Source organism: Anabas testudineus, chromosome 10, assembly GCF_900324465.2.
Source record: "Anabas testudineus chromosome 10, fAnaTes1.2, whole genome shotgun sequence".
NCBI lineage: Eukaryota > Metazoa > Chordata > Actinopteri > Anabantiformes > Anabantidae > Anabas > Anabas testudineus.
In genome coordinates, this window is record NC_046619.1 from 9,201,699 (window position 1) to 9,218,405 (window position 16,707).

The 16,707-nt window shown below is 40.5% G+C and overlaps 4 protein-coding genes across 5 annotated transcripts; 1 reads left to right on the forward strand and 3 right to left on the reverse strand.

The window, feature by feature from the left end:
• Positions 1 to 545: 545 nt before the first annotated feature.
• Positions 546 to 5,860, reverse strand: nsdhl (NAD(P) dependent steroid dehydrogenase-like). 2 transcript variants are annotated; one of them, XM_026357027.1, is made up of 8 exons: positions 5,808 to 5,860; positions 5,636 to 5,709; positions 5,381 to 5,542; positions 4,347 to 4,493; positions 4,106 to 4,234; positions 3,620 to 3,762; positions 2,901 to 3,003; positions 546 to 2,737 (listed from the first exon to the last, which is right to left on the reverse strand). In XM_026357027.1, the coding sequence occupies exons 2-8, from the start codon at positions 5,654 to 5,656 to the stop codon at positions 2,405 to 2,407; spliced, it is 1,038 nt and encodes a 345-aa protein (XP_026212812.1). In that variant the 5' UTR covers positions 5,657 to 5,709; positions 5,808 to 5,860; the 3' UTR covers positions 546 to 2,404. The 2 variants fall into 2 exon arrangements, with proteins under 2 accessions (XP_026212812.1, XP_026212811.1); XM_026357026.1 differs by having other exon boundaries at positions 5,636 to 5,853.
• A 1,635-nt stretch (positions 5,861 to 7,495) lies between these two features.
• Positions 7,496 to 9,743, forward strand: cetn2 (centrin, EF-hand protein, 2). The gene is made up of 5 exons (XM_026357906.1): positions 7,496 to 7,786; positions 8,019 to 8,183; positions 8,265 to 8,393; positions 8,620 to 8,757; positions 8,988 to 9,743. The coding sequence occupies exons 1-5, from the start codon at positions 7,784 to 7,786 to the stop codon at positions 9,075 to 9,077; spliced, it is 525 nt and encodes a 174-aa protein (XP_026213691.1). The 5' UTR covers positions 7,496 to 7,783; the 3' UTR covers positions 9,078 to 9,743.
• A 253-nt stretch (positions 9,744 to 9,996) lies between these two features.
• LOC113160901 (olfactory receptor 10G4-like) lies at positions 9,997 to 11,344 on the reverse strand. Its single transcript, XM_026358365.1, has 3 exons — positions 11,129 to 11,344; positions 10,936 to 11,037; positions 9,997 to 10,596 (listed from the first exon to the last, which is right to left on the reverse strand). The coding sequence occupies exons 1-3, from the start codon at positions 11,342 to 11,344 to the stop codon at positions 9,997 to 9,999; spliced, it is 918 nt and encodes a 305-aa protein (XP_026214150.1).
• Positions 11,345 to 12,007: 663 nt separating this feature from the next.
• gcna (germ cell nuclear acidic peptidase) lies at positions 12,008 to 16,402 on the reverse strand. The gene is made up of 13 exons (XM_026357206.1): positions 16,299 to 16,402; positions 15,823 to 15,925; positions 15,206 to 15,398; positions 15,047 to 15,119; positions 14,862 to 14,911; positions 14,663 to 14,729; positions 14,501 to 14,568; positions 13,981 to 14,397; positions 13,715 to 13,880; positions 13,432 to 13,576; positions 13,154 to 13,289; positions 12,779 to 12,983; positions 12,008 to 12,679 (listed from the first exon to the last, which is right to left on the reverse strand). Exons 2-13 carry the CDS (start codon positions 15,910 to 15,912, stop codon positions 12,448 to 12,450), a joined length of 1,842 nt encoding a protein of 613 aa, XP_026212991.1. The 5' UTR covers positions 15,913 to 15,925; positions 16,299 to 16,402; the 3' UTR covers positions 12,008 to 12,447.
• Between the last annotated feature and the right edge of the window lie 305 nt (positions 16,403 to 16,707).

The following is a 16,707-nucleotide window of genomic DNA, read 5'->3' on the forward strand; positions in this document are numbered from 1 at the left end:
AAGCAGAGGGAAAACTATTTCTTTGTCTGACAGGTATCTCTGTGGAACAGGTGCGGGTGTGAGCACTAACATGCCCGGCCAGTTAAGGACTAGGGGTGGAGCAATATGTGTTTATCTATTCAAGTGTGTGCGTAATAGACGTTGCTAAGAAAGCATTTTTGTTTACTACATCTGGGCTTTGTCGGGAGTCAGCATGCACATAGCTGTCGCCCAGGTGGCTGACACTCGGTTCTGAGAACAAGCGAGGCAAAAAGGGACGAGGTCAGCGACAAGGTGCACAGCATGGCGCACGTAAAGCAGCAGCAACATCTCCTGTGGGAATGATCGTCCTCGTGTTTGCTGGGTAGGAAAAAGCCCAGGAAGCAAACACATGATGACAAATGAAATCAAGGACAACAAACAGGAACAGTGCTCCACACACACACACACACACACACCAAAATAAAAATCAAGATCTGGAGCATGAAGAATTCTACTTATTTTTTATTGGAAATGAAAATGTTTGTGTTTTTCTACAGGGAAAAAGTAAAGTGAAATCACTGGTGTCGATCTTTTTACATAAATCAGTTTGGTAAAAGTCATACTGCAGGTAGACAAGCAGAGAAAAGCCTATGATAAACAAAACGTTTGCTCAATTTGAGAGTGGCTGCTTCTGTGTTTGCACAAGTGAAAGAAAAATCATTTATCATTGTTCCTGGAATTGTCCAACAATGTCTGCAACAAATGGCAACAGAGAGCTTTCTGAGCAATTGGCCACAAAATACAGCATGGATATCAACATACCACTGTGTCTGCATTTAAACCAAACTGTTATAAGGCCTTTTCCAACATCAAAAAGGGTGTGAATAGATTTCACAACATGTTAAGAGACAATGAGAGAGGAAATTAGCAAGTCTGAGAGCCAAGGTTTTACTCTGGCGAGCGCGTTTGGCAAATGTGAATGCTGAAACTGGATTCCTCCCCCTCTTCCTCCTCCACATTAAACCAGTCTGACAGCCTTGCCTGGTGGCGCTGACTCTAGCAGTGAATCATTAGGGTGCTGCTGGCGCAAAATTAAAACGAGAATGCAAAGTATCTGAACTTAACTCCCATCTTGCTGTAACCAAAGCAAGACGCGGGATGACAATAATTCTTCACAGAGAAAAGACGAAGCTCTGCATTTAACAGGAACACCGTGGAAATGAGGTACTCTAGTTTCTAGAGCATCATCAGTTTTAAAACTTTATATGGAGTCATCATGAAAATGAAAGAATGACAGATGGAATGTGGAAATGTGTAAAAGTATGCATTTTCATTGCCCATCCCATTATTGTGTTCAATGACTGCGCCTGACTTGTATCTAGTAGTTTCTCTAAATCACAGAGACGTGCTGATGATATATAGTATAGTACCTCATACCAGGGTGGCAGAGTGGAGACAGAATGTGTTTAAAACCTGCACAATGTGCGTTAATTATGCATCTGTGGAAATACGAAATATGGAATATAAGAATTGTTGATACCAAACATTAGTACAGTATGAATGGAATGTGAGGTCTGTGCCCATAAGTACGGTGACACAGTGACATTCCTCCTGGTTATAGGTGCCATGAAGGGAATGCAAATCCAATCTGTAAGAAGCGGAGAATAAATGCTCTATTAAGTTCAGCCTACGTTTTTAGGAGACCATATCATCAGGTTATTTTTAAAAGTTCAACATTTTTAATGCAACGTCCTCTCTTTTTTTTCCTTCTAGGGACGTTTGTACTAAAAACAAAAGTACTTTTGATCATAAATTACTCAAGACTCATAGTGGCTTTTACAAAATAACACAATGGTCTTTTGACCCATACGAACAGGCTGAACACATGATTATGTTGAATTCTTTTAGGACAAACGTGAAAAATGCAAACCTCTATTTTCCATTGTGGCATCTTCCAGTCATTAAGGAAGGTTGAAACATGGCTTCAGGCAAATGACTATTAGTAAGGTCTGACACTTGTGTCGTCGTGTTAGAGGCACGGCTTACAATGAGGAATCTTTTTCTTTTTTTCCATGAACCTCGCTTTGTGCATGAAAGAGATTCAGGAAAGGCACTTCCCAGAACTGTTGACATTTAAGAAATAATATTCAAGTTGCATCAGGAGAACTGTAGTTTAGTGGAACGTAATAAGGCATCTGGACACAAACAGCATTGTATGTACAGTACATTGATGAATGTTTCTAGTTTTCACAGTGAAAAGTCATTAAGTTAAAGCACTAATTGTCCTTTTAGTGTTTACTAAGTACTGTTAACTTTTGGAACATCAGACTCCAAAGTGGTGACTATCTGCTGCCATCTGCTGGTGAAAATGGATCGTCCACTCAGTCGGACCTGGTCATTCCTTCGCAGCCTTTTATGTCTTCATCTTTATTCTATTCCCTCATCAAGACCCTTGTCGAAGGTGAGGGTAGCTCTGCACCGTGCGGTCGATTCCTTCCTTAAGGCTGACCACAGGTTTGTAACCCATGTCCTGTTTGGCACGTTCACAGCTGTAATAGTGGTGCGTTCCAGCCAGAGCCACTCTCATCGGAGTAAAGGTAGGTTTGAAGGACACAAGAGGACGCAGGATCAGGGCCAGCAGCCAGAGGAACAGGGCCAGTCCATAGACGAGCATGTAGGGGAGGTGGTAGCGTGGAGGATCATATCCCAGACCTACCAGCACCTCAGACATGAAGTCCCAAAATCTAATTGGCTCATCATTGGTGATGTGGTATGGCTGACAAATCAAACAGAGGATGTAGCACTAAATATAAAAGCTTGCAAGGACAAAAACAGATAGTCGAACAGATGTCTAAAACTAGCAACAGGATCTAATGTTCAGTCACTTAAACCTGCTCTGCTATGACATTGGCTCTGCTGTAGAGTTTATTCTCACTCACTTTTCCACATATGGGGGAGTCTGCTCTCAGATGTTCAGCAGCCAAGATGTGCCCATGAACTACATTCTCCACAAAGGTGAAATCCACCAGGTTGGTCCCGTTACTGCAGCAAATAAAGACAAAGGCAAAGATCACTGAGCAGGGAGGAAGCACACAGTACACTGGTACAGCTATTAGTGGGCTGAGCGACTCCCTCACTCAACTACGTGTTTCAGAGAGAGTAATGGAGAAGTTAGAGAGTGACTGAAGTGGGAGAAAAGCGTCCATGAGGGTTTTTAAGTAGGCAGTAGAAATAATGAAATCCCACCCAGCATAAGCAAATAAACCATGCAGATACAATCTTAAAATCTGGGTAAAGTAAAATCATCTGTTTCTAAACAAAATGTGTAAAAATGAATTCTACTTATACACTGGAGCTACTGAACTAACGTGAACCAGGAACTCGTGGAAATCCCAATGAAAATGCCACTGAGATTTCAACGTCACTAATAACTACAGTTCCAGCCTTAGAAAGCAGCCTAGTTCAACAGTATGTTGTGCAACATACCTGGTGTGTTAAGGAAAGCTTTTGAAAAAACTATCTAATATTGTTGTTTGTCTAATAATTTGTTTTAAATTGGCCATTAAAGAACACCCTTTTCCATGAGCCGTAAGTATTCCCAGGATAAACGTCTCGGGTTTGACAGAAAATCTGGGTCAATGCGCCTCCTATAACTTACCCGATGATGAACTTCATCTTGCCCCTGCGAGCCGTGTCCACGAGGATAGGAACCAGCTGTGGGTCCCGAGGCCCAAAGATGCCATGAGGCCGAATGGCAACTGTGAGGAAGCCCTTCCCTTTGTCGCATGCCTTGAGAACCAACTAAAACATAAAGGGCGGGCTTTAGTGTTGTAATGTCTGGGGTGTCAGGGAGGCTCTGATAATTTGCTTCTTTCTCTATTAACAGTTGTGACAGACTGTGGGGTGCACGAAGCACTTGACATGACAGTGATGATGAGCTGAAACCTGTGTTATTCACTACATGACAGGATCAACACAGAGTAACTCACAACCATGTTCAGTGTGTTTCAAAACTCAAACTCTGACACTTCAAGTAGGTGTGGGGAAAGAAAGTCTAACAAAGATAGAGAAAACATACAAACTACATCAACAAATAGGACCAAGATCACCAAACGCTTTGGACCCAAGCATATGATTCTCCTACCTTCTCCTGCTCTATCTTAGTCTCTGTGTAGTAGTCAATGGGCTTCTTGGCATATGGCAGATCCTCTCTTCCATTCTTAATGTCAGTGCCTTCAAATACCACACTAGCACTGCTAGTTAGGACCAATTTCTGTTCAAAACAAACAGTGGAAACAGTTGTTTCACTCGTTTCATCGCTAAACAGTGCATCTTAGTTATAAAATGAAAAAGCCCAGTCTTTCTTCCCCCTGGCTGCTGCCCACCTCCACTCCAGCCTCGAGGCAGGCTTGAATAACAGTGCGTGTCCCCTGAATGTTGACCCTCTCAAACAGCCCCCGGTTATCACTGCCAGGGGCTGGAGAGGCGCAGTGGAAGACCAGGGACACATCCTTCAGAGCTGGAAACAAAGCCTAGGGTCGAATGACACAGACACGTCAGAGCTATTGACAGCATCAAAAGAGGGCATGTTCCAGGCAGGAGCTACTCCATCAACACTTTCAGACTTCAGTTTAGTAAATGTTGTGTATGCAGCTTTTTTCTTAAAATAAGATTTTTGTTATATATGCTAAGATTTTTGCTTTTTCATGCGCCATTTTGCTGTCAGTACCACATTGTTTAATTCAGCTCTAACAGATTGAGCAAACGCAGATTGCTCAGAAAAAGCTGCAGACTGATTTGCACAGATTTCTTATCTACCTTGTACATATTAGTAGTAGAAGTATTGTAATTTGTATGTTGCTATGCTCTATATTATCTTGCTCTAGGTCATTTTTTGTACATTTATTGTGATTTGTGATGCTGCTTTAACACCAGAATTTCTCCCTTGAAGGGATCAATAAAGTGTTATCATACCTTACTTTACCTTAAATAACACAAATATCACTTCTGCCACAGATTCTGCCTAAAGTGGGCTATAATTAAATGGCATGCTCATCTATGTTCCACGTGTTAATGTAGAAAGCTTTTATGGCTATAGCACAAGTATCTTTATTAGAGCATGAGGTCATGTCCTGGATTTTCAGTATGTTCAGTTCACTCAAATCATATTCGTTGTTTCTTATGCTCTCAGGGCATCTCGGCCCAGAAGCTTTCTTAGACAGAGTTACATAGAGGTGGGCACATACTCACTACCACTCACCACATTTTTTACCTCCCTGTAATGGACAGACAGGTCACAGACAGCCCCTACAGCACAACAGCAACACCTGATCCACTTACAACAGAGGTCAAGCATTCAGATTTTTATTATTATTATTATTATTATTAAACCTGTCCCCGATCTGCATGTCTGCCTCACCTGTTTGTCGCAGAGGTCTCCCTGGTGGAAGATGACACCAGGCAGCTCAAAGTTCTCACAGATGTCAAACACAGACACCGAGTAGCCTCGTTCCAGTAGCTTCTCCACCAGGTGTCTGCCCAGGAAACCAGATCCCCCGATCACCGTACACCGTTTATTACGCTGTACGAGACGCACAAAGCTGTTATTAATACATCTGAGGCAAAACAACACATGCAACGAGCACGCATGAGGAGATGAGGCACAAATACTCACGTGTCGAACACGCGTTGCCATAATGAATGAGAGGTGACCAACAGGTGAACGAAGGATCGAGACTCGACGTTTGTCTTTACAAGCAGAAGATAGAGAAGAGACGTGCTCCTAACTAGCAAATACACCGGCAGTATGCGTGACAATGTTCAGTTAAAGGAAAATGACTATTTACCTGCGTGCAGCTAAACAGCGTACAAACTGCGAACTGTACGAATCAGCTGAGCGAGGGCTCGTCTGTGATTGGTGGACATCACTCTCAGCACGAAGGTGGCGTTTACGAACAGCCAATGATGTTCGGCATACGTCAAAGAACGCCACAGCTTCGACCAATCGTAGATCACACACGCTGATTGTGTCTGCCGCCCTGCTCCGAGGCCACGCCCACTTGCTGACCTATCTCTGCAAACAAACGGGGTCGATGTGAAACTTATCAATTTATGTGTCATCTTCCACATCACTGGGACTATCGAGCCTGTTTCAAGAACACATTTCTGATAGTTGCACAGAGGCAATAGTCAAAGGATTGACGTGTAATATAAAATCTGTCACTGTATTATTACTACCATTTTGATTTTTGATTAACTTTTCTTTTTATTATTGGTATATTTTATTGAAGATATTAAAATAACATCCCTTCATTCACCTGAGTGGATTGAGGGAATTTCACTGTAGCACATGCACATGTATATTATACTACAGGGGTGTCAAACTCAATTGCACAGGGGGCCACAATCCAAAACACACTTTAGGTCGCGGGCCGAACAGGATAAACATTTATTGAGCACACTAAAACTTTTAAAACTTAACTTTTTTTTAACACAAACCTTAAATAACTTATACCATTTTGCTCTCTATAAAAATATATCCTGTCTAAATTATACAAGTTAGAAATAAAATAAACATTAAAAGAACAAACATTTAAATTTCTTTAATCTTATGTCATTTTATATAAAAAATAAACTTAAATTTTAAATATCCCAAAAGATTTCACTCTCCATAAAAATATATCCTGTCAAAATTATACAAATTCAAAATGTGAAGATGCTGCATAACAAAACCTGGAAATATAAATAAAATTTGTGCTTTTCAGCAATAACAAATCACGGGAATGGAGTGAATAAACTGTCCTGCGGGTCCTGCAGTGTCCTACTTTACCTTCAGTCATTACACTGCAGCTCCATCAGCTCCATCTGAATCTGCACAGGTGCAGTTTACACCTCGACGGCAAAATGATTTTCTTAAGTCACCAGAGGTCCGTGAGAACTCAGTTTATCAGCAAAGTGCGTATTTGCGAACACCGTTGTAACGATATGGTTCAACATTACTTGGCATCCTGAGGACCAGCTTCATAATAACCTGCAGCATCAGAAACTAGACTTGATTAACGCGGAATGTGTTCGGCAAGGCAGCTGAAGCGCTGCATTATGGGATCTGTAGTTTATTGTGTTACCAGCGCTTCATATCGCCGGGCCATTAATAACAATAATATAGAAATGATCTCGCGGGCCGGATATAATTACACGCCGGGCCGGATGTGGCCCGCGGGCCGTGAGTTTGACACATATGTTCTACTATATGCGAATATGACATTTATTGCATATGACTATTTTTTTATATTCAACTTTTATCATCTTTCCTCTGAGGTTTATGCTACATTTATCCCCACCTGCTGTGTATAACCTGATCGTGTCTTGCGCCCCGTGATTTTCAGCAGCCAATCCTCGTTTCGCCCGACGGGTGTGCTCGTTTTTCACTCCCTCTTGCGCCGGTACGTTTGCTGCTGTAACACCTCAGCGGTCTTAAAACGAAGGGGTCGTCTCTTGGCACAAACGTTAAACAAATCCAACAGCCGGACTCCATGACGGTAGATGCTGGGCAGCAAAGCCAGTGCACGATGTTCGCTAGAAAAACATTCATTTTGTGTATGTTTTAACAGGCATCTCTGCGTAAATAGGAGGTTTTGAGGAATACGCGAAATTACATTCCGTTTAAATAAAGGGCGAGTTTACTGCGAGCGGCTGATGTGACACAGAAAGCGATTCATCATCTGCTCCTCTAAATGATAAGGAGGCTGCCTAACCCAGAGGAAAACATTCATTACACATTGAGTCTGCACTTCTTTTTTGTCAATCAAATATACAGCAAGTGATGGTGAGTCTTACAGTCTGATAATAAAGAGTTCGAGCAGGTGATGAATATTGATATTATTTCTTATTGTTGAGTTGTTTTTTTGTTTGTTTGTTTGTTTTGTTTTTTTAGCTCAAATGAATTACTATTGACCCCCCAGGAATGATCTCATACTTCACCATACTTGTGACTCTTGCTAAAAATACCATTAAGATGTCGATTTCTCTTCTGGCTCCTCCGTTGTGTCCCCCACCAGGCGACCAGTGCCAAGAGACCATCCCTGCAGGGTCCAGTACCCCCACCTCGCAAGAAGACAGCCCCCAAACCAGAGCTGACCGAAGAGCAGAAACAGGAGATCAGGGAGGCGTTTGAGCTGTTTGACACCGATGGTTCTGGATTCATCGATGTCAAAGAGCTTAAGGTACAAAGGATCACGAGCAACATGCGTCAGGAAGTTGCATCCCTGCTCTGTGATGTGATGCGGTTTTATCATTTGATCCAGGTGGCGATGAGAGCTCTGGGGTTTGAACCAAAGAAAGAGGAGATTAAGAAGATGATTGGTGAAGTGGATAAAGATGGCACCGGGAAGATCTCTTTCACTGACTTCCTTGCTGTCATGACACAGAAAATGGTAGATATTAATGTCAGCAACTATACTTATTATATTGCTTGCAACTCCAAGAGTTGTTGTTTGCCTTAGCTCCACTTGCTTGTCAGCACCATTTAAATTTCCCATCACCTTTCCACTGGTCCACAAACTCTGGTCACATTTCTTAGACTCTCTGGTGTGTTTTTCAACACAGCCACTAAAAACCGCAGTTTGTGTTAAAGCCACATCCATCTTCTTTCCAATTCAGGCTGAGAAGGACTCCAAAGAGGAGATCCTGAAAGCTTTCCGCCTGTTTGATGATGACGAGACAGGAAAGATCTCATTCAAGAATCTGAAGAGAGTAGCCAAAGAGCTGGGGGAGAACCTGACAGATGAAGAGCTGCAGGTACGGCACGCGATGATATAATAAAGCAATATTTACACATTTCAACACCAGCTTCTGCACAATAAAAACAGATTACTGGAAGTCACCGGGTGGTTGTGAAAGGTCATCGCTGCAGTTTTAAATATCACCACAACATTTGTGTATGAATACTATCAGTAGCCTCATTTGCCTGCTCCATCCCCTTTATTCTTTTTTTGTTTCATTTCCTGTTATATTGTGTGTTTCTGAAGGAAATGATAGATGAAGCAGACAGGGATGGGGATGGAGAAGTGAACCAGCAGGAGTTCCTGCGCATTATGAAGAAGACCTGCCTGTACTGAAAGAGGTGGATGACGTCATGATACAATGTTTTTACATGTACTGCTGCTCGCGTACCTATAGTTTTACTGTATCTCAGAGTTTCCCTTTAATTTTATTATGTCGTGCCATACATTTTCACGTACAGTCACATACTACCTGAAAACTTAAACAGGAAGTCTGGTCAAAAGCTTCTCTCTTAGAAATGCTGCATACTACATGTTATGATACTACAGATTATTAATATGTAAGATACTCAGTGCCTGCATCAATATGGTGACAAACAGTACATTCCAGTGCTTTGTTCGATAGTAGATTCTGTGCATCTGTGGTTTATGACAACTCCGGTGTTTCATCTTTTGGCTCATATACACTGGTTGTCCATCAAAGCTGTGTAATGTGAGCTGCTGGTTTACTGGGGAGTGCTGCCTCACCTGCGCCTCATTGAAGGGAGAGGGGGGATCATCACAATCAGGGAAGCTGAGCGACTTCTCCCTTCACACTTCCCACAAGTCCCACTATCTTTAAAAATATGATTGATTATTGATGTATTTTTCTCGTAACATTGAGTATTTTCTTTCTGTTGTGTATATTCACTCTGTGTTCTTGAACGTTTTGTATAATATTAAGCTAAATTCATAAGCATATTTAAAGTATATGAATGTTTACCATACAAATAAAACATCCTGAAGCAGTTTGTCCAGTCTTTTTTCTTTATTATAAGAAAGACCGATATTTATCAGCACTTGAACAGCTTTACTCCATTTTTAATTCTTCTATTACTTTACCACAGTACAGTGACTCTTCTATGCAATCTAACTTTTTTAAACAAGTAAATTCAAAGTGTGGTGCTTTAAATATAAAAAAAATTGTGTGCTAAACAGGAAGCCATTACTCTTTGTATTTAGGTTGTAAGTTATATGAATGGCAACTCCTCAGAGTTCAACTGAGGTTGCTGACTGTGTTAATGTTTGCAGCCTGTCGTATCCTTTGTCGCAGTTCCCGTGAGCGGTACCCATAGACAAGAGGTATAAGTGACACACCCAGGTTGTAGGTGATGGTGGTTGCTATATCTAAATGATCACTGTGCAGGTAGCCAGGGATTAGGTAGCTGTCCATGACCACAGGAACTGAAAAGAGAAGGATCTGAGTAGCCTGGAGGATCAGCGTCACCCAAGCCCTCCTGGTGAGCAGCATTTCTGCATGCATGTCCCAGCAGAGCAAGCAGAAGCATCCCAGGATTGTTAAGAAGCAAAGAGGCACCACCACAGCAGCTCCCACAATGCAGAAAAGCACCAGAGTTGATGGCTGTGACGCGCAGAGACTGAGGATGAGAGGTCGGCAGCGGGGGAGGGAAAAATGGACATGGATGGAGTTAAGGCCGATGCCCAAGGCCACACCACAGAGCACGGCTGATAAGCTCCAAATGGCTGTGACAGCTGCCCTCTTCCTTTGAGGAGACATCAAGAATTCATAGCGCAGAGGCCACTTGACAGCTACAAAACGATCCACAGCCAGAGCTGTGCTCAGGAAGAGGTCCACCTGTGTGTAAAGTGCAGACATATTAAATGTAGGCTTCTGTGTTGGCTGTTAGAGCAGAGAGACCTAAAACAGGTTGGTATAACAGGAAGCTACACTTGTAATAAAAATTTTAAAAACTATAGAAGCCTCAACAAAACACAAAACTAATTATTTGATGAACGTTATCATAATCTCTGCAGTACAATAATTTAAAACCAGTATAATCACAATTTTTCACAGTTCAAGGTAACATCTTTATTAAGCTTGCTTTGTTTGACCAACAATCAAAAATGCACAAAACAAATATGACATAACACAGAGAAAATCAAATGTATTGATGACAATAAATTCATTACGTACCAATGAGCAGGCCCGGGTCAAAGCACAGAAGATCAGACACTCGGCCACAGTAAAACCTTCTCTGAATCTCAAAAGGACTGATTTGATTGTCCAGATGAGCTGCTGAAATTGTAAAGTTTTTCCATTTGTCTTAAAAACTATTCACTATTCACTATAAGTCATTTAAATGGGAAACAAAGAAGCCTAGACTTACCTGGAGAGTGTCACACAAGAGGATGTGTGTGAGAAGGAGGAAGCGAGTGTGTCTCAAGAGGGATGTAGAGCGTGTGATGACTAGGAGTAAAGGAAGGCTGAGTAGAGTGTGCAGGGTGCAGCTCACACACATGCTGACCATTATAACCAGGTTGTAGATGGTGGAGTTAATCTCTGTCTGAGCCTCTAGTATTGTCACATTGCAGTTGGAATCCATGACATAAAGCATCTTCTAATAAGCTGCACTCATGGTTTTGTTTCCTAATAAGTTTTGAGCAACAGCATTGATAAAATTAAATACTACAAAAAAAATCCTCCCTAAATTTTCCAGTTGTTCTTCTCTTGAAAACATCAGTGTGACACAGTCAGGCAACGTCTATTCAACCTCTGTCATTTCCCAGCACAGACTGCCCATTTACTCAGCTTTGTCGAGTTTACATGTCAGGACAAAAATGTCATACATGTGGGCAATGATGTGTCAACAGCTACTGTTCATTGGAGTTACATTTGCTTATCTCTACAAAGGATATCAACATAAGTATAGAACTGCATTCGATATGTAAATACTTGCCTGACAGAAGGGGCCCAGGAATAGAAAACAAATCAACTTATTTACTTAAGTACACATTACTAGAATTCTGTAAAATATTTAAAAGGATGCTTCAAACGCAGACTCGAAGAAGTTTTAGAACTGAAATGTTAATAATAAGTGTAGAAACATTAACTTAGCTGAATAGTTAACGACTACATTAAAGTACGTACAAACCTTGTGGGACTAAAACTGGATTCCTGTTTAAAATTATATGATATAACATGAAATATAAACAAGTCATTTAACTAAAATTAAAATTAAAGGTCAAATTTATTTTAGAATGGACCATTTCACGTTCATACTTTATTTAAAGAGTTCATAACATGAAAAATCAAACCAGTCAAATATAAAAATATGTTTACCTGGATACTGTTACAATGCTAGTTCTTTAAGCTGCTGATTTCCAGCATATCAGACACCAGGGATAAAAGATGCCATTTACTCATTTCAACACTTCACCTACATGAACACAAACCAAAACAGTACACACAGACAACGCTCAAAAACAGAAACTTGCTGTTAATGCTCACATTTTTCAGTTACAGCAGGTCCAATCTATATTCATCTGCAAACAAATACAGAAATCACAAAGCAACGGACAAAACAATTAAATATTAATAATCACAGTTGTTCACTGATGTAAGACTACTGGACTGAGGTATTGCAGACTTCGGAGTTTTCCTGTGGTAGCTCAGATTATTTTATTTAGAGCTATCACAGGCAAGATCTCAGCTTTGACTCAGTTTAGTCTTGGAAGCAAAGTCTGCACTAAGTTTACGCATTACTTCTGCATGGCTTTGTCCTGCTAACTCCTGACGTACAGTCCCGTAATTCTCTTTGACAAAGTTGGCAAAAGGTGTAGGAGCACGTGGCTTTGAAGGCGTCAGTAAGACAAGTTGTCCTGTGCAGAGGGCACACACAAACCTCTGGGTGTCCAGTGACTTGGAATGACGTCCAATCCTGTGAAGGATTATGGTAAAGTGTTACAAATAACCGAGCGGAAAAGTCTGAATTATAAGGAATGACATCAAGCCAGGAAGTGGATTTATTCATACGTACGTATTCTGGCAGCGGGTGCACTGGTACTGGAATTTGTACTTGATATCGTAACTGTGGCAGCGAGTGACCATGGGCAGCTCAGGATGCATCACTGTGGCCTTGCGAGCATAAAGCTTCCAGAAGTTTCCGTGTCCGTCTCTTACACCATTAATGAGCCATGTTGCGGCATGACACATCTCATGAATGAGCGTGTCCCTGAGGCGATCTAGGAGGACAGGACAATAAAATTAAAATGACTATGTGATGTAGAAATTTGATCAAATTTAAACCTACACAAATAGTCAACATGACAAATTACAGTATATATTTATATTCGAGGAGAATCAAACAGACACAATTTACTACTTTCTTCCATCTGTCTTACTGAAGTATTACCTGCGGAATCACACACTTTCTCTGACAGTTCAATGCGGGCATAGCGCCCCCCTCCACCTCGCTCCTGCCCCGTGATACAGTAACCAGCTGTTTTTCGCATCTTCTTATTCCACGTCACAGACATATTGATGGGGAGCTAGAAAAATAATTTCAACAACAAACAACTAAATAATGAGTGAATGATTGCTTATTTATATATCTATACATCTATAGATGTCCATTTATATATCTATACGTGTATAAACCTGTAAATTTCTTAAAAAAGAATTGTTCCTCACCTTACTGTCAAACACACTGGTATTATACAGCTGGTAGAGTTTGCTGGTGAGTTCTTCTTTGTTTTGCTTAAAATTACGGCCATAACTGGTGCCTGGATTTGATAAGGACTGCAAGAAGCACCCTGGGGTCTTGCACAACGCTACCCTATAGGAGAAAGTGAAAAGACAATTCTATATGTAAGAGAAACTAAGCAAGCAGCAATAGAAATGCTCACTTTACATTATACAAATAAAATGAACCAAATTATTAAAACTACTAAAATGGTTGTCCAAATTATGCTACCTGCTGTTAGGGCCGTGTCTAGGCTCTGTCTGGCTGACTGCAGGTTCCACTATGGTGGATTTCCCTGGTGTTTTCACAGGCAGAGGTGTTTTCCCTGACAGTTTAGGGTTTGGTGTTGCGATTCCCTTTACCAGTGGAACTGACACAGGAGGCTCCTTACTACAGTCTAGATTTAAGAACAAAAAGCAAGACAGGTTAACATCACAACTGGAATGAAAATTAAAGCTAGAGAGTGCTGGAATGCAGCAGTGAAAATCAATATCTACCTTTGCTATTCTTAGGTGAAAATGAAGAGGTAGTGAGGTTTTTCTTTTTTAGTCTTTCCAGCAGGGATGTGAACTCCTCGTCTGAACTGGCCGATGCATCCAGCTTACAAGGTGCTGAAAAAGTGCGCTTAGGAGAGGCCAGCGGAGTTGGAGTTTTATGAGGAGGAAGCAAAAAGGGAGATGATGTGGGATGTGAAGGCAGTGATGGCGAACTGTTATCTTTATCAGGCAGTGCAGCATTATTCTTGTTGGCCTTTGACGGGAGGTTAGGTTTTGAGTGACGAGTCCTCCAAGTACTCTTAACCACAATATCATCATCGTCATCACTGTCACTAATAAAAACAGGGGAGTCACACTGGAACAATGGTTTCCTGAATGGATTCTGGGCAGCTGCTGGAGTATTGCTCTTCTTAGGCACTGGAAACAAAACATCACTTTTGTAAAAAAAATAGATATCTATGTTTTTTTAATTCTTTAAAATAAACAGAATGTCAGCACTGATGAAGTCATTCACCGTTACCTTTAAAAGATGATTTAGTCTCAAAGTCCTCATCTGACGAGTAGTCACCCACTATGAAGTTTTTGAGGCTTTAAGAAAAACAAGGGTAAAAGCGGTCTTTTAAAGCACATTTCTGTGATGAGAACTATGCATTTAAAAGAAAAAGTAAGATTAAAAACTCACCTATTTTCACTGCCACTCTCTGATATTTTCTTAGGCTTGGTATTAGGGGTTTTCACTCGTTGAAGAACTTCAACATGCAAAAGAATGAATAAACCCACAATGTTTAAATATTTTCTTCATCATCTTACTGCCACTATGAATTAACAGTTATTGTTAATGGCTAAAAATACAGAAAACTGCACAGAAGAAGGCAACTTACATGTCTCAAAACTGCCATCATCGTCATCCGAACTCACCACAATATTTGACCTAAAAAGAACAAAATGATTCAGTAGGCTAAACTATGATATTCAAAACAATAGCGAAACAATTTAAAAATTCAATTTTAAACAAGATACAGATGATGCTTCATGGAAACATTTCAAGTGTACTGCATTTACATACTTGTCTTTTTTTGCAGCGCTATATGGTTTCAGTGAGGGATTTTTAGCTTTCGGTGTAGCTCTTCCCACAAGAACTAAGGAATCAAAAGGCATGATTAATCAATTAGTTTTTAAACATTCATTCGCACAATCTAACATTTATACAATTTTAATCACTCACACTCGTCAAAGTCATCATCGCTGGAATCAACCAAAGACCTGCTTCTGTAATGGTTGTCCTTGACACACTGGTTCTCCTTGTCTGGATCATCTTCACTTTCAGAAAGGCAAAGCTGAACAGGTGAAGCTGATCCATCTGCAGTTTGATGACCACTTGTGGCAACATGACGCGTCTTGCTAATTGTGCTTATCAACTGAAAGTAATGGAAATAGGCATTTACATTGGGTCACCACTCACAATTATTTTCATTATCACTCAACCTACCTACTGATTACTTGAGTGATTAATCCAGAAATAATTTTCTCTATAAAATGTTATAAAAAGCTGACAACTTTCTGTTGTAATTTACAAGAATTAAGAATTGTCTAGTTCTGTTGCATTCAACTAAAAGCCCCGAACCAAAATATATCCAGTTTACTATAACAAAGATGTTATAAAACCATAAAGCCATCACATTTAGTAAATTTAATTAATAGGTGTTAGCAGATTTGCTCGAAAATAGAAAGAAACAACTGCTTATCTACTTTAATACTCTAATTGAATCAAGAGCTAATGTCTGCAGCATTAATCTCACTTTTGTTATTTCTATTTATGCGTTACGCAAGGATGAAGCAAACCTTTCTTTCTGCTGTGTCCAGTCCTCCTTTATCCATCCAGCCCATCTTTTTAGCAACTCTTTCAAATAACTTGCCGGTTTCATCGTTCATAGTTTCCTCCACTCTGTGAAAACAGTAAGTTACACCAATTCATGTTACAGTGTAGGCATTTAACTTTTAAAGTCTTACGCTGTTAAACACAAATTAATAAACGGCAAATGAAATAAAACGGGAAATGAGGCTAGCTAACGGTTTAAAGTATTTCAATTTAATCGTAATTTTTACTGTTTGTGCAATAAAGTCTATAAATAAGAGTTTTAAAAGCCACTAGCATAGATGATGCTTTACGTTACCGTTAGCAAGTTGCTAATTAGCGTACGTAAACGTTGGAACAGTCTGGTTTTAAATAGCCTGATTTTATATCACTGGTTCAGTGTTTCCCATTGCTTCGTATTAAATAATATCTAAATTAGAAATGTTACTTGATATTTAATTACCGAATGCGCCTCTGTTACTGAAAATAAGACATAGAGCGAAGACACGCAGGAAGACAGAGCGAAGACTGATTCAAATCCTGTGCGCCATCACGCCGGAAGTTGTCACGGAGGCATTCAACCAATTAGAGCAGGGTTCGAATGGCACGTCGACGTTCTGTCCACGCCTACTAGCAAAAGCCACAGTGACTGAGCTGCGACATGTTGATTCACCACAACAACCTAATAACAGGTTTTACTGAAAAACCTCATGTCGCTACATTTATTTATATAAAAATGTGAACACGTAACATCACTAATCTTTTCTATATGAGCAAGTAGCCGTTTAAATTCACTCATCATAACTGACAGGTTTACATGTAAGCCTGAAACACCCAACACTGTCCAATGAACCCGATGCCGGGTCCCACTC